Source organism: Haliotis rufescens, unplaced genomic scaffold (assembly GCF_023055435.1).
Source record: "Haliotis rufescens isolate VD_foot unplaced genomic scaffold, xgHalRufe1.0.p SCAF_75, whole genome shotgun sequence".
NCBI classification, from domain to species: domain Eukaryota; kingdom Metazoa; phylum Mollusca; class Gastropoda; order Lepetellida; family Haliotidae; genus Haliotis; species Haliotis rufescens.
In genome coordinates, this window is record NW_025964367.1 from 721,628 (window position 1) to 744,292 (window position 22,665).

General features: G+C 38.6%; 1 protein-coding gene and 1 long non-coding RNA gene across 16 annotated transcripts in view; one reads left to right on the plus strand and one right to left on the minus strand.

Moving 5' to 3' along the window:
* The window catches only part of LOC124123066 (protein mono-ADP-ribosyltransferase PARP14-like), a 102,290-nt gene extending 82,455 nt beyond the window's left edge, over window positions 1-19,835 (plus strand). For 12 of the 13 annotated variants that reach the window (XM_048388611.1, XM_048388620.1, XM_048388621.1 and 9 more), the window contains 6 exons: window positions 3,026-3,161; window positions 6,203-6,426; window positions 9,102-9,519; window positions 13,106-13,254; window positions 14,801-14,978; window positions 18,668-19,835. In XM_048388611.1, coding sequence (XP_048244568.1) covers window positions 3,026-3,161; window positions 6,203-6,426; window positions 9,102-9,519; window positions 13,106-13,254; window positions 14,801-14,978; window positions 18,668-18,939 — 1,377 coding nt within the window. In that variant the 3' untranslated portion in view covers window positions 18,940-19,835. Of the gene's footprint in view, window positions 1-351; window positions 2,299-3,025; window positions 3,162-6,202; window positions 6,427-9,101; window positions 9,520-13,105; window positions 13,255-14,800; window positions 14,979-18,667 lie in introns of those variants that run through there. The other variant, XM_048388624.1, reaches the window with a different exon arrangement.
* The window catches only part of LOC124150588, a 51,990-nt gene that overhangs the window by 1,847 nt on the left and 27,478 nt on the right, over window positions 1-22,665 (minus strand). The window lies entirely within an intron of this gene.

Here is a 22,665-nt window from a genome sequence, read left to right on the forward strand (position 1 = left end):
TGTTATGGATTGCTAGATCAACATGATTCAGGGATGGTTGTTCTCCTGTACCTACCCCTAGACCACCTCAAGGCTCCTAAACTTTGGTTCCCATGATTTTTTTTCTGGTGTACTTTTTTTCTTCTTCTTTTTTTCATTCTCAAGATAGTTGCCACGGTTTTACAAAAACCCTTACAAACTCACACGGTGAGAGGTATAGGGCTTGGTGTGATAATGACATTATTTAGAATAATAAGTACAAAAATAACAGTTAATATATCAATTACAAAGAAAAATAAAATAAAAAATCACATGATCAAACTGATTGCCAGAATCTTTCTACATTCCCTTCATTTTTTTATCTTCCTACAGACGCTGCTTCAGTACCTGACTCAAACTTCCAGATACTTGTTCAATCAGCACAGTTTCCTGGGGACAAGTCTTCGGCTTCGCATAGCGACTCTACCGCCAGAGCTCATTCCATTCCGGATGACATGGCTAGCAAATCATGGTGATCAACAGATGCTGTTGTCATCTCCCGGAAGTTACGACATTGTGGATTCAGGACAAGCATAGAGCAGGGCGTTGGTCAGCATGACATTTGGCACATTTCCAGGAATCTCTGATAGACACTCATGTCTCAGACTGGACATAGGGAAAGATCTTCAATAGGTTATTCTCGTAGGTGGTGTGTACTCTCACTGATACACATCGAACGTCTACCAAAGCTCAGTATGATCATAAATGGAAGGCTTCTGAAGGCTGTTGCGCTGCTTGAGATAACTTTTCCCTGACCACTTCTCCCACCCCTTCTCCCACCACTTCACCTCAACAAATAGCTGAGTACCTTCCACATCTGCGCACAACCAGGAAGTTGACGGGTTCCACTTTAGCTACCAGTATGGCTGCTATTAATTCCGTCATTGCCACAGTTAATTACAGGCTCCAAGGTCTCCATTGTTGCTGAGCTACAGTTTTGATTCGTCATACTGGCTTACGGATCAGTCATCTCGGTTTAGACCACCTGCATTTGATCTCAACATCCTCCATCATCTATCTTCTGTGGATTATTAAGCTTTGGAGGAAAAGGACTTCAAACACTTGAAGTTCAAAATGATCTTCCTCCTTGCACTGGCTACAGCACCTCGCATCAGTGAAATCACCGCCTAAGACATAAATTGAGTCTGGGTTTGAAAGACAACACCATGGCAAAGTCTTTTTGGGATTACGTTAGGATTTTATTGCTAAAAATCATCTCCCAGGACAACATGACCGATTGTTTACTATCCCGCTGCTCTCCACGATATTGGGGCCGGATGATATTGAAGATCTCTCCCTGTGTCCAGTCAGAGACATGAGAGTCTACTTGAAGGCATCTGAGGCCTTGCAATGCTCACTCAAGCATGTTTTTATCCCATTATCAACGCCTGCAAACTAGTATCTTGGACCGTGATCTCCTTTTGGCTGTGTTCTGTCATCTTAAGAGCCTAAAACTTCATGGGATTACCACCTCCAGTAGCTTCTAACCCACATGAGACAAGAGCAGTTGCATCTACCATGGCATCACACAGCGACTGTACTTTACTGGAGGGTTGGTTCTGAAGATTGGACACAGTGTTGGCATCCCACTTTCGAGACATCACTTCAGAGTCTCTGGGACCTCAGTGTGATAGCAGTAAAAGCTTCTGGCTGACTGGTTCTGTAATTTATATTGCAAGAGGTTGTCTCCCTGCTTCAGCTAAAATGTTTGGGCCTGCAGTTTTTCCACAGGGCCTACAGTTCTTTTAAATGTGCTGGCCCTTATGGATCTGCTTTACTCTGCTGAGTTTCAGACACTATCCAGCTCCCTCATGTATGTCTCCCGGTTGAGGTCCTATTGCCGGCTTGGGTATCTGCGCCCACAATCGTACAGTTGGATAAATGCATAGTTTAAGATGGGATAAGTTTATGAATATACAATTCATTGTAAAATTTCAATATTTACAAATTCAGTGAACCCAGAGGTCAACCCCGATCTGTAACTTTGTTCACATTAATGCGATGATTTACTGGTGGAAATGAAAGCCAATGTTGTTAACTGTCTAGCTGTGGTATGAAAGACTGCTCATTTTGTGGCCCTGACACAGCACAGTCCTAAATGTGTGTTATAGATTTCATCATGTTTCATATCAAATGTATACAATTATAATGTTTTTTGGGCAGCTATTGTTATATTCATTGTTTTGTAGGCTATCTATAGATAAATGTTTTCAAACACAAGGTTTTTGTGTGAAAGGGCATGTTAGTTCTGAAGTATTAAAGGGATACTTAGGTGATATTAGGTGGCTGATTTTGATCTTAATTTGACAAATCAGAATCAAGAATTCTTCAGTGTCATGGTACAATTATGCATACTAGAAATCTTTCATAATATGATTAATCAGATACAGTATACAAAAGCCAAAGAACTGAAATATTGTAGAAATAATTAATGCCCTCAGACATAGTACCCGTGAAGATCCGGGGTAGAATAGGTCTTCAGCAACCCATGCTTGCTAAAAAGGTGACTGTAAGAAGCAACTCACGGCATTGGGTGGTCAGGATCAATGCTCATGATGTCAATCACTGGATTGTCTGGTCCAGAATCGATTATTTACAGACCACCGTCATATAGCTGGAATATCACTGAGTGAGGTGTTAAACAACAAACCAAACAAAACCAAAACCTTAGATATAGTCATAATTTGCTTTGAACATATGAGCTTAATATACAATATTATGACAAAGTGCAGCTTCTGGATGGAGACATCAAGAACTATCTGCAAGCTGTTCGACTCCCAGCCTTACTCAGTAATTTGCTGGTAATTGGGGGAGATAGACTTTGTATAGTTATCAAGATATCAACACCATGATATACAGAACAGTGAGTAGATATACACATGATGATGAGTTTAACAGTAGCTATTTTGTCTTTAGTATTTTCTGTCATGTGATCACTTAATGGATCAGAATATCCAGTTTTGTATATATCTTTGTTTCTACTCAGCAATTGAAGTCTTTTTTCCAGGCATTTCAGTACCACAGACAAATTGGTTCTAATGGTGCAGGTGCCCATTCAGGTGCCCATGGCAAAGCAACATCAAGTAGTCATAGCAGAAGAACATTCGCAAAGGAAGGTTCATCATCTGCAGAAGCAAAGACAGGTTGGTCTTGTGTTAAGTCCTGGATAATACTTCTGTGAGGGTCGGTGACCTTATGAATCATGAAACGGCCACTTTTATATGGAACTGTAGCATGATCTGTGTTGGATTTGAGCACTGAATGAAAGTGAAGTATTCATCTTTTTTCTCAAATTTGAATCAGTAATATTCAAATTGTGGAACATTTTTGAACATTTCAGAAAAGATATGAGTATGTTTATCAAGTAAATGATTAACAACTGGGTAGGAAATGGTTACATTGCTAAAGTTACGTATATGCACATATTTAACAAAAGCAAAAAACACAAACAATGGCGAGAATAATTAATTACCTGTCAAAAGTGAAGGAATGATAAAGTCTTAGCCTTGGCAAGGGATATACGGCATTCATTGACAAAGGTCCACATGACCAAAGAGGTTAACCCCGTCAGCAAGCTGACAAGGTAAGGATGTCATCTGTGGGATAACTCCACGCCCTGCTACACATGTCATCGATCCCAATTACGTGGATCGATGCTCATGATATTAATCACTGGGTTGTCTGGTCCAGACTCGATTATTTACAGACCGCCATCATATAGCTGGAATATTGCTGAGTGCAGTGTTAAACAACAATCCAATACAAAACCACTTTAAGAAACATTTTTCTTCTACTTTTCTTTGCTATTTTCTTACACATTTCTTCCTGTCTGGTAACAACCCATGAACAATTGACTAATAGTAGTGACTTGACTAATATCTAAAATAAACAGATGGTAATTTTGTTTACATATAATCATGGTAATGATATATGTATTATGTTTTGGCAACAATATGACTTTATATCATCATGAATAAAACTGTAAATAGCAAATATGGTAATTGGAAATGCCTGCCACTCAATGCAGCTGTCACCTTGGTCATTTTCAAGAATCGATAGATGCTTTCACAATGTACAGTGACCATAAATTAATCACAAGATTCCATTTGGATCAAACAGGATTCATTTTTATGACTGATCTGGTAAGAGACTATTTGCTCTCACCAACTAACAGAATAGCACCTGAGCTTAAAATTGCAATTACCTTGCACTATTTTGCAAAAATTTGATCACAGTGATTACCACCTGTGCCACTAAGCTGTCTCTTGAAAGCAGGGGTCCGGAAACCGTCATATGCGCTGGACATGTCCGATTGGGAATCTCAAATGTCCGGTTTAAAATATTGCTTCCCGGACATTTAAATTTTTCTGTCCAGACATTTTAAAAAGTATTGTCTGGACATTCTTTAATTTTGACCGGACATGATCAACAGTTAGGACTGAGCAGTTTCTGTCTGCAGTTGTAACACAATGAAGATTATCTACACTGACAAGCTTTGTTTGTTTTTATTGCTGTAAATACATCGTACCTACATGATAGTCCAATAGGTCAATCACTGTAATAGGCAATAAACTGAGTTGACACAGATTAATCAAGGATTAATTACTGAGAAACATCTTGTTAATTTGAGTGAAAGGTGTTTACAACTGTACATAAATACCTTGCATCATAGATGTACCTCATTATCCTCACAACGCTACGATACGTAACCTCAGACAAGAAGCGAAAGCGTGACGACAGCCAGTCGACCGATGCAGATCAGTCGAGCGGATCTGCCAAACCCTCAAAGTCTGGACGATCATTTTGTAAGACTTTCACTTGGTTGACATACAATGAGGATCTGCAGATTTTATTGTTTTCAGTAGCTAGTCGTATATTGAATCTTGATTGATCACCATTTTGCTTTCTGTGACGATCGATATCAAATTTTTTTATGGTCAATAATTAAGTAAAGATGAAAAAAGTATTCAAATAACTATTGCTATCAACGATATTTTAGTATTTGTGATTATATTATCTGTCTTGTTTTTAAATAATCTTTAGTTTAAAAAAACCCTTTTCCCGTGAGGTCACGTGATAACCAAATATGGGATAATAGTCTCGATCCAAATGTTACAACACGTACACTTGAGCAGACTCATGAATATAACTCATGAATATTAATTAGACCGTTCACTACGTTAACAGATCGTTATTATAACAGAAACAAACGTATGTTTTCCATGTACATCTAAAATGATATTATTTGTTATTAATTGCCCGGTGAATTAAACAATTCATAATTCATCATTTTATGAATACGTAACAACTTGTAATGTGTGTGAAAAGTCGTACTAAAATACGCTATTTGAAGGGGGCGTGGCCTAAATGCAAATGTCCGATTGGGATTTTAAATTTTCCGGACCCCTGCTTGAAAGCAGATATCTCCTCCGCTGACTTTGACTACATGTTGTACCAGCATGTTTCACAATCCTCCATTGATTGTACAGCATTAGGAAAAACAGCCTTGACACATTGCTGCCACCTCCCACCATGTTTCCTTCTTCATCCTTGATGGCAGTCGGGTAGCCTAGTGGTTAAATCGTTCGCTTGTCACGCCGAAGACCCGGGTTCGATTCCCGACATGGGTACAATGTGTGAAGCCCATTTAAGCTGTTCCCCGCCGTGATATCGCTGGAATATTGCTAAAAGGGGCATTAAACCATACTCACTCACTCACTCTTCATCCTTGATGGCACTTCCAACTAGAACTTGCTCTAGATATTTCCACTCAACAAGAAGTTGGGTCAGGGGCAAGGTCTGGTCAGATGACCAGTTTGGTTTGCTTTTTGAACCATTTGCTTTTCAGAAGTCATTGTGAGAAGTGTTGACGGATGACCGATGTAAACTGCTTGTTTACTTCATGTGATACAAAATCCTTCCCCTGAATCTGTACATGTGGCACAGGGATTCCCCTGGTTACAACCAATCTCCAAACTATGAGCCTGTTCCGCAGTTTGACCAACCCAAAACAAAATAATACTGTAGCTTTCATCTTGTATATATTTCTGGTTAATTGCATTAAAATCAGATGCCATAAGAGTGAAATACTGACTCATTTATGCAACCTGCACTGCTTATATGACTATGTTGTACAAAATATGTTGGTAGATGTTGGAATATATATGTGCATTTTGATCAACAGACTTCTACACTGGTGTTAGTGGTGGAAGTAGACATGAGGCAGGATCTTCGGGATCTACACCAGGAACTGTTGATTCCGCACCTTCTGACGTGACCCTCCACTTCTTCTATGATGATGCCATGCACCTTGACAGGGCTATTCAGAAGCTGGAAAATACATACAGGGAATCAGTAGCAGATCAAGTATTCCAAGACACGGGTTTGAAAGACCTGTCGAAGGCTCAGGTTATTCATGGTTATGCTTTCATTTCCTATTGTACAAAGCCATGGACATACTAAGGTTGACTTACCCGTGAAGATCCGGGGTAGAATAGGTCTTCAGCAACCCATGCTTGCTGTAAAAGGCGACTATGCTTGTCGTAGGAGGCGATTAACAGGATCGGGTGGTCAGGCTTGCTGACTTGGTTGATGCATGTCATCAATCCAAATTGCATGGATCGATGCTCATGATATTAATCACTGGATTGTCTTGTCCAGATTCGATTATTTACAGATCGCTGTCATATAGCTGGAATATTGCTGAGTGCGGTGTTAAACAACCGACCAACCAACCAACTAAGGTTGACTTATAAGTTCTGAGCCTTACAGATAGTCCAAGGAATTGCGTGATAGAGAAATCTTTTGACGCTGACGTTACATGATGTCATTAAAGTATTTATCCACAAAGACTTGAAAAAATTATTTCGATCTGACAAGTCAGTAAAATAAGCAGGGGCCAAAGACCCCCATCCTGTGCCTGTGACATCAGCAACATCAAAAATCCAGAGACTCCACGATATTAGGTGACGGAGAATCTCATTGATAGTTCAGTAGGCATTTCTCAGGAGAGAGAACATTCCATTAGCACTGAATCTTTGGCAATGAAGAGAGTGGTTCAAAAGTTTCAGACATCTGATCAAAAACACACAAGGCACAAAATGTATCATGATAATCTAGCTCTGTTTGAAGTTGATCCAGAAAGGTTCTTGGAAGGATTTTTCCAAACAACAACCAAAATCGTGGAAACATTTGACATCAACACAACCAAAATAGGCAAAGAGTGTACCATCAGCTGGAAAGGTTATGTTTTCCATGTTCTGGGATGCTGAGTTTGTCATCATGGTGGGCTGTCTTTCAAACAAAAGGTCTGACAATACAATAAACAAAGCATGTTATGCTGCACTTCGAGGCAGCTACAGGTTGAAAGGAGCTCAGAAAAAGAGTGCTCTTCCATCAGGACAATTGGCTAGTGCACAAATTAGTCATTTTCCTGGCTACAATGCACAAGAGTGACTTTGAACTCTTTCAGTACCCACCTTATTCTCTTGATCTGGTTCTGTCATACTTCCACCTGTTCCCAAACAAGCAGAAAGCTCTAGCCGGAACCCATTTCAACTCAAATAATGTCATATCAGCTGTGGTGAATGTTTTGGATAGCCAAGAGAAGAACTTCCACAAAACTGGGACAAAATCCCTTCAACGTCGTTGTCAAAAGTGTATCAATGTGGAAGGGGATTACATTGAAAAGTATATCATTTTAATGTATTTAGTTCTATATGAGGCTGAGGCAATCAAACCTTCAGGATATCATAATGCACACTGATCGGCACATGTCATCATTTTGTGTTTTTGGCAGACAACATGTCTTACCTGTTTATAGCTCACCCGTCTGAAGATCAGGTAATCTCATGTCATTGGCTGTTTGTCCATTGTTGTTCTAAAAAACACTGAACCAGTGAAGCTGATACTTCACAAACTTCCAATGAATGATTTTTTGTCCAAAACAGTTTGTTCAAGAGTTTTGAATAAGATTTTCAATGTGGCCTCCAAGGCAAGCAAATTGGAAAACCTATTTATGGACATTACTCAGCCATTTGTTTCAAATGTAATGAAATTTGGTACATAAGTTGTTAGTAGTTGGGGTCAGCAAAGATGTTCCGGTGTTTCTTTATAATATTTTAACTTTTAACCTTGATTTGACCTTTTCACTTCGATCTTACTGAAATCTTAAGCATCTTGTGGATATTACTGCCAATGATGACACCCAATCTTCCTATTTCCAATATTGCCTCCATATTGAAAAATCTATTTATGGTTACATGTGTAGTAAACCTTTGCATTTTGACCATGCTCCTAAATTCTTTCTAAGTGCATTTCCTTCCAATGTAAACATCTTGCCCTTGGAAATCACAGGACCAGTGAAGCTGTTACTTCACAATCCTGTTCCAACCAATGGAACCTGAATTTGTTAAAGGGGTTTGAATCCAATTTTCAATGTGGCCTCCAAGACATTCATAGTGTATTTGCTTAGCATCTACATTTATATGTCTTACAATGTGACATGGGCATTGCTTGATTGTCTGAAGGTCAATATTAGCTTTGATAAATGAGCTCATCATGACTCACACCTGTTTTTCCTTTTTATCCGTTTAAATAGAGATGTGTGTGTTTTTGAGGAATACTTAGTCATTCTTTTGTGATAAATGATAGGGTGTAAAAGAAAGGAATTCATTAAGATTATGACTCAAGAACAATTTACTGTATGTCAATGCAATCAGGTACATGTCATCTTCAACGATACACTTCCTTTATGGATCTGCCAACTCTAAATTTTGCTGAACTTAAAAACAATTCTGACCCACTATTATTATTAATAATTTTGCATCAATGTTTTAAAAACAAACTTGTTTTACATGTAGAAACATAAAGAAGTTGTATGTGTTTGCAAGGATTATTTCAACCAGCCATCTCATGTAAACATTACTCAGACTCTCCATGTCCTGACATCTATCGGTCAAATGATGAACTATTGTATTCATTTTTGTATGAGGGAAGGGAGGTTACTGTCATTACCTTTCCCAATCCGCCGTGTTTCCACACTTCTGACAGAAGATGTTTTTATGTTAAAAAATCTGTTTCAGGAGAGGGAACTGGACGATTTAAAGAATAAGTATCAAATTGATCTGGACTCCAACCGGAAGTTGGGTCAAGTGAGGCTCGAGGGTTTGTCTGGTGATATTGTGTCTGCTGTGGGAGCACTTCACAAACTTACTCTGGGGGTACAATGCCAAAAACAAGAGACAGAAAAGCCTGAGATTGTATCCTCATTTGTTCAGTGGAAACATGTGGAAACAGATCAAAATGGGAGTGATGTTCACAGAGATTATGACAAAATATCCAACCAAACAATCGAAGAAGCATACAAGAGCAAGAAACCCTCTGTCACGCTACGAACAACTGATAACATGGATTATGTAATAGATTTTAAAAACATGGAAAAGTATCCTTTGAACAACACAAGCGACAAAGCAGCTATCATCAGGAAAGACATGATTCAAGGTAAGTTTTAGCAAAACTACATGTTAATATAGGATAGTTTGAGATTTCATTCATTGTCTGTTCATCTGCTACCAATAAATCTGACCCATGAAGATCCGGTGTAGAATAGGTCTTCAGCAACCCATCCTAGCCATAAAAGGCAACTATGTTTGTCATAAGAGGTGACTAACAGGATTGTGTGGTCAGCCTCGTGAGTTGATTGATGCATGTCATCGATGTAAGTCTTACAGTAATGGACAATAAGTCCAGTTGCGCCCGGCGCGTACATACTCCACTTCAGACCCTTTGTTGTGACTGCCAAGGACAGTGTAGCTTCACCTCCCAGATTCTGCTTTCTTGGTTGTGTCACCGAAGGGAGATGGACTGTCAGGGGAAGTCAAAAGACTCTGTAAAGAAGTCTCAGTAGGCTAAGGCGTCTACTGTTTCGTCCGGTGCTCCATCATCTGGCAAGGATATTGTCCATCATTCCTCTTCTCATCCTGGCTCTAATGTGTTTAATGATGTGTTAAATGAGATACTGAGCAGTCGCACCCTATTGTCCGTTCGAGATAGTGTTGTGCCCTGTCTTGAAGAATCCATTATCTTCCCAGACGTCTTCAGCTGTATCCCAAGTTCTTTACAGCTATGCGGGGATTCATTGAATGATGACATACATGAAAACACGTTTGGGATGAACTACCCGATCTCATGCTGTTTTGTAAGAATAGCGTATCGAGATCGTTTCAAATGTTGTTGATGTGTTTTCCCGCTCAAGAGTTCTAGTCATTTTCTACGACACTAGGCAGTGTTCTAAGTAACTTTTGATTTGTTTCACTGTTTGAACCAGCTTCCTCGTGTTGTCTCACGGTTCTAGTCTTTCAGACTAGGGTATCTGCACATGTGGCCATGCAGAGGAACATGTACATGACACTGTTGTTGGCCGGTAACCATGGGGATCCTGGGGTGTGTTCAGGTGAATTGTTTTTTTAGAAGCTGGAAACTTTGTTCAACATTTTTCCACATGCTATCCAAGAAGAAAAAAGAAATACAATTTATAAAAAAATCCATTATTTAGTAGGCCGACTCACCATGTATATTCTGTGGTGATGCATTGTATCTAATTATCAGGAATTATGTCTTTTATACCAAATGACTGCTTTGGCACATCCTAGTTTACATTTCTGTACCTGCGGTTCTTCTTCTATTTGAAATATATTTGTCATTTGGGATACACTGTCCCAGTCTTCTTGAAATGCAAGTTCTAGTTTATCTACGGTAATATGGCTTGGTGGTTGAAGGCTGGGGGTCAAACACATACATGTTAACAGTTGTGTGAATCACTTTGGTCGACTGTACTCATTTACTTTATTTACAATGATTGAATTGTTCATTGAATATTCATTCAAAGGATTGTCTCCTTTTGGACATAAAGTGAAGTAGTAGACATTTAATTATCATCATACATCCTTCAGTGGTATTTACTCAAGTTTCCTTGTCGCCTACTGTTTTTTTAACACTCTATTTTTTGTATGAGTAGTCCAATATTGAATCACCACTTAATCTCACCTTGTATGCACAGTAAACATGAATTTTATTGCAATAACACATTTAGTGTATAGATTTCCTAAATCTTATAGTACAGTCTAGTCTCGTTAATCTGACACTTGTTAATCTAACACTCATTAATCCATCTATCAGCATTATCCAACACTAAGAATGGGAACCGATTAAATCAGTGCTATTTATGCCCCCATTGCACAACGATCACGAATATCCCGAACAGGTAATTTGTCATGTTTGTAGATATATCTCAATCATTTCTTGAAGTTCTTCAATGAATTTTATTTGATTCCCAAACGTAGGTACAGTTCGCGGGAGTGCGTAGAATTGGCGAGAAAGTTTTTGTTTGACATCCCATTACAAGTCACTTCAGAGCGACCTTTTGCGAACTTTGACTGACCAGTGAAATCATTAACAGAAAGTCGACATTAGCCACTAAGAAAGAAGCTATACTAGCCACATAAAGAAACTGTGCACGGATAAAATATAGATATAAGGGCACACCGTCCATATATGAAATATAGGTTTGAACACAGCAATTATTGGAGACATTCAAACGCTCATGCACGTGCCATGCGATATGACGTCATTGATGGGGGCCTATGGACGTGCAATGTGTTACTGCATGTGCATCCTGTGCAGCTGTACACAGCATGTGCAACTCAAAATTCGCTGTCACTTTGGAAAGCATGATCTGTGGTCATTCAAAAATTCAAAACTTCTCAGGCGCAGACACAAGCATATCACAAGCAAATCATGCCAAGATTGACAGCTGCACAGCGTCATGAAGCCATTGGAATGATCCAAGCGGGAATGAGGCAACAACAGGTGGCAACACATTTCCAATGCCATCGTAACACGATATCGGCATTGGTGAGGCGTTATCAGAACACAAATGACGTTGCCGACCACCCACGTTCAGGACGTCCCCGAGTAACGACGCCAAGACGGGACAGATGGATTCGAGTAACACATCTCCGACACAGGTTCCAAACGGCAGTAACGACGTCCCAGACAATTCCTGGACTGCGCCGTATCCATCCCAACACTGTCAGGAATCGTTTATGTCAGTACGGGACATACGTCCCATCCTGACACACCGTCATCGAGTCGACCGTCTAAGATGGTGTGGAAATCATGTTCGCCAACCTCGAATATGGTGGAGAAATGTTGTCTTTACAGATGAATCGAGGTTCAACATTTCCCTCAGTGACGGGCGCCAACGTGTCTACCGATGCCGATGCACTGCTGTGATTCACGCACAGGGTGGTCATACCCGTTATTGACTTGGTGACTTTGTCGTTTTACCCCCTACTCTATTTTGATCTTCTGACGTCATCGTAACAGATGTTGTTCAGGTCCCGTTGACATTTTCTTATGGTCGAATCATTCAGCTGCTACAGCGTCTGCATCATTTTGTTCTTGTTGTGTTGTATTTCAATCCAGAATATATTTTTTTGTGCACAGTTTCTTCATGTGTCTAGTATATCTTCAGCTTTGTGGCACTAGTTTCAAACTGACAACTTCCATTCCGGACAACATTTTCAAAGAATTTTGAATCAATTTTGTTTATCCGACATACGTGTTAATCATATGCAACCAACCATGTCGGATCAACGGGAATTGACTGTATATGGAATATACTGTCAACCACTTGGTAATGAGGTTCTGTTTATTGAAAAGGACAATCAATAATTATAAAACACATATGAAGGAAAGAAAGAATCTTTTGGTGTTTGTGTTATGACAGATACTTTACCTGCCATTTAGGTCTAACATGGACTAACATGGTTAGACATTATATTGATATTACGGTGTTACCAAGGATACATTAGATCATGGGGGAGGTAATTTGAACAGCGCAATGATGTCATCCTATTACAAAGTTATTGATAAAATGTACTTTAACACAGAATCACCTCAAGCAAAAATTTGTTGCTTATTTATGTTCAAGAATATTTATTTCTTGTAGGATATAGCAGATTCTGCACACTTTGTTGTATCAGAGGTATATTAAAAGGAAGCTGGACATTCTCTTTCTTCACAGGAAGTTCATCAATCTTTGAACCTCCTCCAAATTGGACTGCTACAAGTTCAGACTGTGAAAATGTTGTTGTTGATATGGATTCCAGTGAGTATCAAACACTTGTGCATAGTTTCTGGAAGAGTGTTGGATCACCAAGAGCTATCATAAAGGTAAGAATGAATGCACATTTAATAATATATGTGGAAACAAATTTTACTGGATGTTGCTTGCCAATATGTAATTCTTCAGTGTCGACATGCAATAACATGTGCCAAAAATATGGTGTCTTTTCTATCTGTCATCTATGTGTTCTATTTGTCATCAACATGGTCTCTTTTCTCTGAAATCCTGTTCTAACTTAACTGAACAATATTAGGATGAAACAATAATAGTCTTGGTTCTCAGGCAGGCCCCACATCATAATAAAGTCTGCTGTATGTTTCGTTTGTATTTCCATTTTCAAGAACAAGACAAATTCCTTAAATATTCCACGTCTCGAACACACAAGATGCTCGATACTTAAAAACAGTAAGATCCAATAATGTGTGCAGTTACTTCCCTTGACATGCACACTGCTTTACTGCGCATCTTGTGTTATGGTCGTGGTGGCAACAGGAGTTTTTCTGCTTGTTTTGTTGTTTGCAAATTTGGTCAATGAAAACATGAAGTCAATGGTATTTGTGTGCTATTTTTAACAAACTGTTTTAAGGCATCCATGTACATTAAAAGTCAACGTATATGATTCACTCAAACTTTAATATTTTGAGAGGTCAACATAACTGGGATATGTTACGGAGGCATGAAAGAAGATTTTTCTTCATCTGTGTGTTGTTGGACAATAAGATTGCGTGAAATGTGATGTTTGGCAATGAGACAGACAGAGATGAAACTCTAAAGTGACTCCTGTAGCCTTGAGATTGATTGGGTGCTGTTTTGTTCAATTCTGTGCTGTTTCTCAGTGGTTGTAGTGCTGCAATATAGCGCTGGGACGGGTAACTTTGGTACTTGGGTCGAGGAGGTACTGAGTAGGACCCCGGTACCCACAGGACTACCCGTACCCGTGGCTAGGCACGTGATATATTGTTTAATGACAAAAATTGTCTAAAACTCTATGGTTACACAATAAGTCACTAGTGTTCTCATTCTTTCTGACTATGCACCCATTCTTTCTGACTTTTATATGTTATAATAAAGATAAAACTTCATGCAATAACCTTCAGTGTATGCATGACCAGAAATTTTACACATGTATCTAAATACATTTTGCCAGGGCTACGATCAAACTTTTCCAAATTGGATGGTTTGTACCAATCTCTTAATATCTACAGTGGGTACTTGGGTAATAGGGTGGTTGGTACCCAGGTGGTAAATTTGGACTCGTCTCAGGCCTACTGCAAGCACATGTGTCAAGTCAGTCAACATGTCGAATGGTAGAATAAAAGTCCAATTAAAAACGTTAAGCTATTTATTTCTACTGGTTGCTGATGGGTCATTGGAATAATGGGTCCTAAACAGTTTCCAAACCATAATGTCACTTAACCATGTTATTATGTGAGTTCCTAGACTTATCATGATGTAACTGTCACCATGGTATTTATAGAATTACCAAATTAACAAACCGTGAACTAAATCGGATACAGGCCTCATCATGTTTTGAGTGAATGCTCTCATTCTATCTTTCATATTATGTCGGGCTTGATTCTTCTTGTGTTTTAGCTTGAACGGATTCAGACCAAATTCCTGTGGCAGCAGTACTTAGCCAAGAAGCAGCAGCTCGACATGCAGAACCCTCCTGGACATCAGAACGAAAGGATACTGTGGCACGGGACAGCACCTGATGCAATTCCTAGCATCTGTAAAGGGGGATTCAACAGGAGCTACTGTGGAAAAAATGGTAAGTACTTTCCAGTTATATTGCCATGTATATTATTTCTATTTGTCAGGTCATGTGATTTGGGCGTATTTTGATTTTGATCCAGCTACCACCTTTGACTTCACCAGACCTGTCAACCCTCCCACATTTTGCGGGAGACTCCCGCAATTTGATGAAATCTCCCAGTCTCCCGCAAGATGGACTATTTCTCCCGCAAAACAGAATTCTTCATTATTTAAAAAAATCGCCTCATTGTCCCGTGAGTGAAAACAATGAACGGGAAGTTTGCGTCCTGATCTGTCCGGTAGGCTCCCGGATGAGCGACCCTTATCACAGCCACCGGCATGGGGGCCCCGATGGGCCTTTGTCCAGTAATCAAATGGTAATTAAATTCATATGGTGAACGATTGAACAATGTAAACTGTTAAGAAAACTCGGATAGTCCTAACAGGTGCCTGAAGGGTTGAACTTGAAATGAAAAATCAGCCAAGTATTCATCACTTCATGAAATGAACTGTTGTCTTCATGTTCTTAGCGTGTTTATTCTTCCATAATTTAAGAACGTAGATACATATGGCCGGTCCAGTAATACATGACTTTATTGGTTATCAGATTTGTCAGAAACTTTGTTAAAACATCAACATACCTCAAAGTTACGTCATTGAACTCTTGGAAATGAAAACAAAATATGTCCTGCAAGCGCCGTCTTCAGAAACAACACTATGCGTGATTGGTTGATTCGGTAGTCGAAATAACAATGAGTTACACGATCAGGCTTCCTCACAGCTAGGATTTCAAAGTCAAAGTTTAAAGTGAAACTTATAAATTTCCTTTTGACTGACATCGTGACTTGTGTGCACAGAAAATATCAAAACAGAATTTTATCAAATTTTGCGAGAATGTATCATGTGATTATTTTACACGATTTGATTGGCTAATAGTTTGCTTGCGTCCCAGATCTGCAATCTAATTTGCATACAACAGTACTAGTCAACCAATGAGATTAATACACGTCAAGGTCAGAAAGGTCAACAACGACAACAAGACTCATTTCATTTATAAATTGTAGTAAAACGTAATAGTACTTCCAAATATGGCATACATTTCTTGGAATGGAATAACGTGAACATTTCTAGGAAATTTAAGAAGCGAAGTAATGGGACTGTCAACAGACTACCGCAGACAGAAAAAAACCAGTATATCTTATTGAAACTAAGGGCGACGATGTTGCGTCAGGATAAATGCATTTGATATTTCTTTGGCGAATTTTGTAACCAACATCGCGCCAAATACTCAGAAAACCTGCATCGTAACGAAGCCTGACAACTGGTCGGATTGAACACGTCGTCAACTGGTCAAGCAACTGATTGTGAAATTTCAATATCCGTTTGCGTTTATCTGAGATGATCTTTGAACGAAAGTTATCGAGTAGATTGTGCTGGGTTTATTTTTGGAGGAGGAAAATGCAAACGGAAATTAAGCAAGCTGTACGTATAAGAAACTTATTGATTATTTATTGTTTCAAAATATTTGGTTTTCTTTGTAACATTATTAAAAATAAAAGTTGGAAATTATCTTATCTTCACTATCTTAAAAATCTCCCCCTTTGGAGGCAAATCTCCCCCATTTTGAAGTCAAATCTCCCACATTGTCATGATGAGGGGTTGACAGGTCTGCTTCACCTGTCCTTGATTTTTAATGAGTTTTCAACATTGCCTGTCCAACTACAAGGCCTATGAAGCTGTTGCATCAGTGATCTTAACTAGCTATGTTGTCTGTATATTGTCCAGGCAAAGATTCACCATCCTACGATTTGTGATACTGTAAATCTTGAAATTAACGCAAGCGTGAATTAAATACGAAAAATGCGAGTGGTGTTTGCTTGCATTAATTAACTTTGCATTTTGTCTCCAAAATGACTGTCAACAATAAGACGGCCTCACTGCACACTTTGGATAGCGGAAATACCAACTTGAATATAAACACAAACATAGTTTATTGAGCAGCAGTTGCAACAATTTAAGTATATAACAATGTCATTCAAAGAATAGGAATTACACAATGGGCAGCCAGTCAGTTATCACTGCTGGGGTCAAGAGTTCTTCCCACTCGTGTCAAGCTTATTGACACCTTCTCCGCATACCAATCAGTGAACTGTTGTTGGTTCAATTAATTTATTGCCTTTGAACTTCCTTAATGCCAGTCAACAGAGTAAACATATAAACTGTGTCTTGTCTTTAGGAAAACACTGTTTATTGTTTTCATGGAAGTGTTCTACTCTGTGCTAATACGCGGTGCTATTTGCTGTTTGATTGGATTAAGGTAACGATATGTATCATTACCCTGGGGATAGGGTTGGGGGAGTCGCATTGATTTTGTGTCGCATTTTTGGCTAGGGGTCAGCAGTCGTATTAATTTGGAGAAGCATTAATTTCCACATTTACAGTATTTGATGAAAGAGCAAAACGAGTTCAAACAGGTCAAAACTGTACAGAAGGCTGGCCTGCATTTTGGTCAATATGACCGTTACCCCTTTTGCAGGTCAATGTGAAAACACCCACTGCTTTGTCATTCAGTAATACATGTATTCCCAAATTAGAATGAAAAATTTCCAAATTCAATGGCAATAAGGTTATGACTGTTGCTATGGCCTTTTAGAGATGACTTGTGTTTCCTGATAACAGAAGCAATAAGGAGTTAGAGTTTTAATGCACAGTTTGACATTATTGCACTGATTGTTTCAATATCTCTTAATTTAGGAAACAATAATTAATAAAAAATCCCAGTATTGAACAAGATAATGATTATTTGCTCAATTTGCCTGCCCAGGGCACTTATTTTGGAATCCTGGGGAAATCCATGAAGGGTCTCTTGTGATGGACTTCTTAAAATGTACATGACTCCCCCAGTAACTGACACTGACCTTTGCAGTGGAAAGAACTGCAAATTTGATGAAATTTGGCATGCATATTCTTTCTTATGAAGAAAATAAAATACAAAAGTTTTAAAATCTTATTCCAAGGCTAAAAAAATACTTCCGGTTCTCATACTTCCCGCCGCATCATCGTAAAATCTGCCACACCGTTTGTTTTTATTTTTATTTTCCAAAGAAACACAAAATTGCACTGCTTTACTGCGCATCTGGTGTTATGGTTGTGGGAGCAATAGGAGTTTGTGTGCTTGTCTTGCCATTTGCAAATTTGGTCAATGATAATATGAAATTTACAATAAAACGTCACTACGCATGATGATTTACAAATTCAATGGTATTTGTGTACTGCATGCCGGACAATGTTCCATACTCAGAGATTAAAATTACATGTGTACTTGTATCGTAAGAAAAGCCAGAAATAGCAACCAGCTGTTCACATATTTTCTCCCCAATCCAAAGGTGATTTGGTTTTAAAAATACTCAATATCATGGCCAATATCATAACAAGTAATTTCAATATAGGAAGACTGAAGACTTTGTATCTGTAACGACTAATGTTCGTTTCAAGTAAATCAAGTTAACCTGTGCTTATTGATGGATCCTCATAACAGACATTTTTTGTAATCAGCCTATCAGTAATAAATGCCAAGGTCAAAGTTCAGTTAATAATGACTAAAACAGGTTGTGAGCAGATATTGTTTAATCTGAATGAAATTATAGGTGTTGAGAGATGATGGATATGAGTTCTTGACAATGACAAATGTATTTATCATTACAGCAACAGCACATGGAGATGGAGTGTACTTTGCTGTGAATGCAAAGTACTCCTCCTCCAGCACCTACTCTGTACCTGATCATCAAGGCTACAAGTACATGTTCCAGGCAAGAGTGCTGACAGGCGTGACCACACCAGGTCAGCGTGGAATGAGAGTCCCACCAATTAGAGATCCAGCTAATCACATCAACTTTGATGCTGTCACGGGACCTAGCATGTTCATCATATTCAATGATACCCAGGCATACCCAGAATACCTTATTACCTTCCAGTAATTCTAGTACATTGTAGTACTTTCTTGAAAGGGTGATGGCATGCAATTGTTAGTGATTTATGTACACTGTGATAAAGTTATAGGATCAATATTGATAAGTTTGATTGCAGGTTTTACCAGCTCACACACTGGGTCCTCATTTAATATTTATGACAATACAAAACACATGAAGTAACTAATGTTAAAACTTCCTAGCGACAATACATTCTCCTGTATTAGTAATTTGTCTTATTATTATATGTGGTCTGCGTAACTCCTAAAGTTGCCCCTGTAAGAGGGGCCAGCTAAATTCAAGTTAATGAGTTTGCTCAAATTTGAGCTCTGCCACCACAACTTAGGACAGGTATGATTGGATGACCTTGAAGGTCAAGGGCCCAGTGTGAACTTGGTATCAACAAGCCTGTACAAGATAACACAAGTATTTACGGATGGAATTTAACAAAACTTATTCATGATTTCTAAAGTGGGGTCTTGATCGCATCTAATGTGTGGGTGATTTCCATCTAAGGTCAAGGTCAGTAGAGGTCAAATTATGAAACATGGTTCAAATTTCATGAAATTTCGTAAGTTATCAGTTAAAATGAAGTCAAAGTAACTAAAATGAAGTAAGTCAACACCTATCATATGTCATGACTGTGTCAAATGGCAAGGTCACTTTGAAGGTTGTAGACACATGAAATGACTTGTAAATAGTTTCAATCAGTAATTATTGTTAGTATGGTAGGGATACCTTTTTTAACACAACCATCATTGTAGTAATGATCTTGCACTGGATGATGTTAAAGGTCAAGGGCATTTGTTGGAAAGTAGATGTCCCTATAAACTTGTGTGTAGACAACGTCTTGAACATTAATGATTGGAAATTACAAAAAACTCTATTTACATGACCTCCAGAGATAAAGGCCAAAGTCATTGGACCCAGGATCTTGCCGGATCCCCCGGCATATAATGCTGGGGGATATAGCTATGGGCATGTCCGTCCGTTTGAATCGTTTCCGGAGCAGAACTCGAAACCGTAAAATATTTCTTCATCAAACTTTGCATTTATATCACTTAAGTAGTGAAGTTGTGCCTTTTGCTATTTTTTAATTTTTCCATTTTTTTAATTTTCCAATTTCATGAAAGCATGCTGGACATAGGCTAACTTTGTGTGTGATGTTTGTTTCCGGAGAAGAACTCCAAAACTCTTAAAAATTTCTTCATCAAACTTTGCATTTATATCACTCAAGTGGTGAAGTTGTGCCTTTTGCTATTTAGGAATTTTAGAATTTTTTATTATCCCCCACCCAACAAAGTTGGCGGGGTATATAGAAACGGGCTCCGTCCGTCCGTTACGTTTCGTTTCCGGAGCATGACTCATAAACCGTTCAATATTTTTTCATCAAACTTTGCAGGTCTGTCAGGTACATGCTGAACTGGTGCATTTTGCTATTTAGAAATTTTAGAAATTTTTATTTTTTACGTTTCCATGGTAACAAGATGGCCTTAGGTTCTGCGAGGGTAGGGTTCGTTTCCGGAGCATAACTCATAAACCGTTCAATATTTTTTCATCAAACTTTGCAGGTTTGTCAGGTATATGCTGAACTGGTGCCTTTTGCTATTTAGAAAATTTAGAATTTTTTATTTTTTTACGTTTCCATGGCAGCAAGATGGACTTTTTTTAACAATTTCCATGACAAGTTCCACCTCGGTTAAAAAAGGTTAGGGTTTGTTTAGATTTAATTATGTCATAAATTCTGCAACAGGGGTGGGGGATATAGCCACGTTAGTGGCAAACTCTTGTTTTTTTACGTTTCCATGGCAACAAGTTTGACTTAGGTTCTATAAGGGTGGTGTTCATTTCCGGAAGGGTGGTGTTCATTTCCGGAGCGTAACTCAAAAACCATGAAATACTTTCTTACAAAACTTTGCACGTCTACCAGGCACATACTGAACTCTGCTATTTAGGAATTTTTTTAAATTTTATTTTTTACGTTTCCATGGCAACAAGTTGGACTTAGGTTCTATAGGGTAGAGTTCATTTCCGGAGCATAACTCAAAACCCATTCAAAACTTTCTAACTAAACTTTGCATGTCTATCAGACTCATGCTGAACTGGTGCCTTTTTCTATTTAGGAATTTTAGAAATTTTTATTTTGTACGTTTACATGGCAACAAGTTGGACTTAAGTTCTATGAGGGTGGTGTTCGTTTCCGGAGCGTAACTCAAAAACTGTTAAATACATTCTTACTAAACTTTGCATGTCTACCAGACACATACTGAACTGGTGCCTTTTGCTATTTAGGAATTTTAATTTTTGTAATTATTTATGTTTCCATGGCAACAAGTTTGATTTAAGTTTTAATATAGGGTGGGTTCACTTTTGGAGTGTATATAACAAATAAACTGTTAAATATTTCCATGCCAAACATTGCATGTCTATATATAAAGCACATACTGAACTGGTGCCATTTGATATTCAGGAGTTTTAGAAATGTTTATTTTAGAATTTCCATTGCAGCTATTTTGACATGGGCTAAGAGAAATGTTTGGTCAGTTACCTTGTTTGGGACCATAACATGTAAAAATGGGTGGGGCATATAGATGACTTTGTTGAATTTACGCTTGTTTAGTTATTGTTTCTTGTAATTTGTCATTTGTTTGCATAAAAAAACCCCACAGAAACACACTTGTTTTACTTTCCATTTCATATGGATGCGACCATGGTGGATCTTTTGTGGGTAAACAATGTATGCTTCTTCAAGAACATTCAACTCTTGACTTGTTACATACAGAATTGCACATTTACTTGTGGTTACTTTACAGACATCTCCCGGGGGGATATGTCATCTTTCTGATGACTCTTTTTAACTTTGTTATTAAGGTAGCTAGAGGCATGGGACTGTCTGTTCCTCAAACAGAGAGGTGACATGAGCGTATGTATGCTCAACTTGCTTTACAGGAACATCTGTTGTAGTTTGTTTACAAGTAATGTATTCAAATAATATCATCACTGGGTTAGAAAGGCCTTTTAAGAACAACCTCAGTAAGGTTGTCACAATGACAGCACGTCCTAATACATTTGCATCAATTACAAGACGTCAAAATGGCCGACGCAAGAAATGAGACAGGAGAGATTTCCCAAGTTGTTGATGAATCTGTGGCGGTTACATGTGTTGGTCATCATTGGTCATTTGGCTGATCGTTGAAAGGTGATTATGAAGATGTGTCAAGTAGATACTAAGGTAAATTCATAGATGGCTGTGGACTGTAACTGTCAGTCTAGACACGGATCTAATCAATACTACGATACTGGATATGCATTTCTTCGTTTTGTTAACTAGGATGGGTCGTAGCGAGGATATTTGTGAACAATCATACAGTCAAACTCCCTGTTATTTTCTCAATGTATGCTAAAACACTGAGGTCAAGGTGAAAGGATCTCATTGATCAGAAACAATGCTTTTGTATGTATTTCGTGCAAGGGAATTCCCCGTAGTTTCTCAGGAATCCATCAGTCTTGACGTCATTTCAAGAATACAGGCTCCTGAAAAACGTATGAATCTAAAAAAATTGTGTTGTTCAGGTGCTTGGGAACGTCAGTTTCACGGTCTCTCCAGTGATGATCAGCAAAATTGCCTGATGCAAGCGGGAATTTTACAACCGCTTCTAGCGAGAACTCTTGCACTAATGTACAACAGAAGACAAAGTGTAGGTTAATCTATTCACCCTCCACCAGCCCATTACA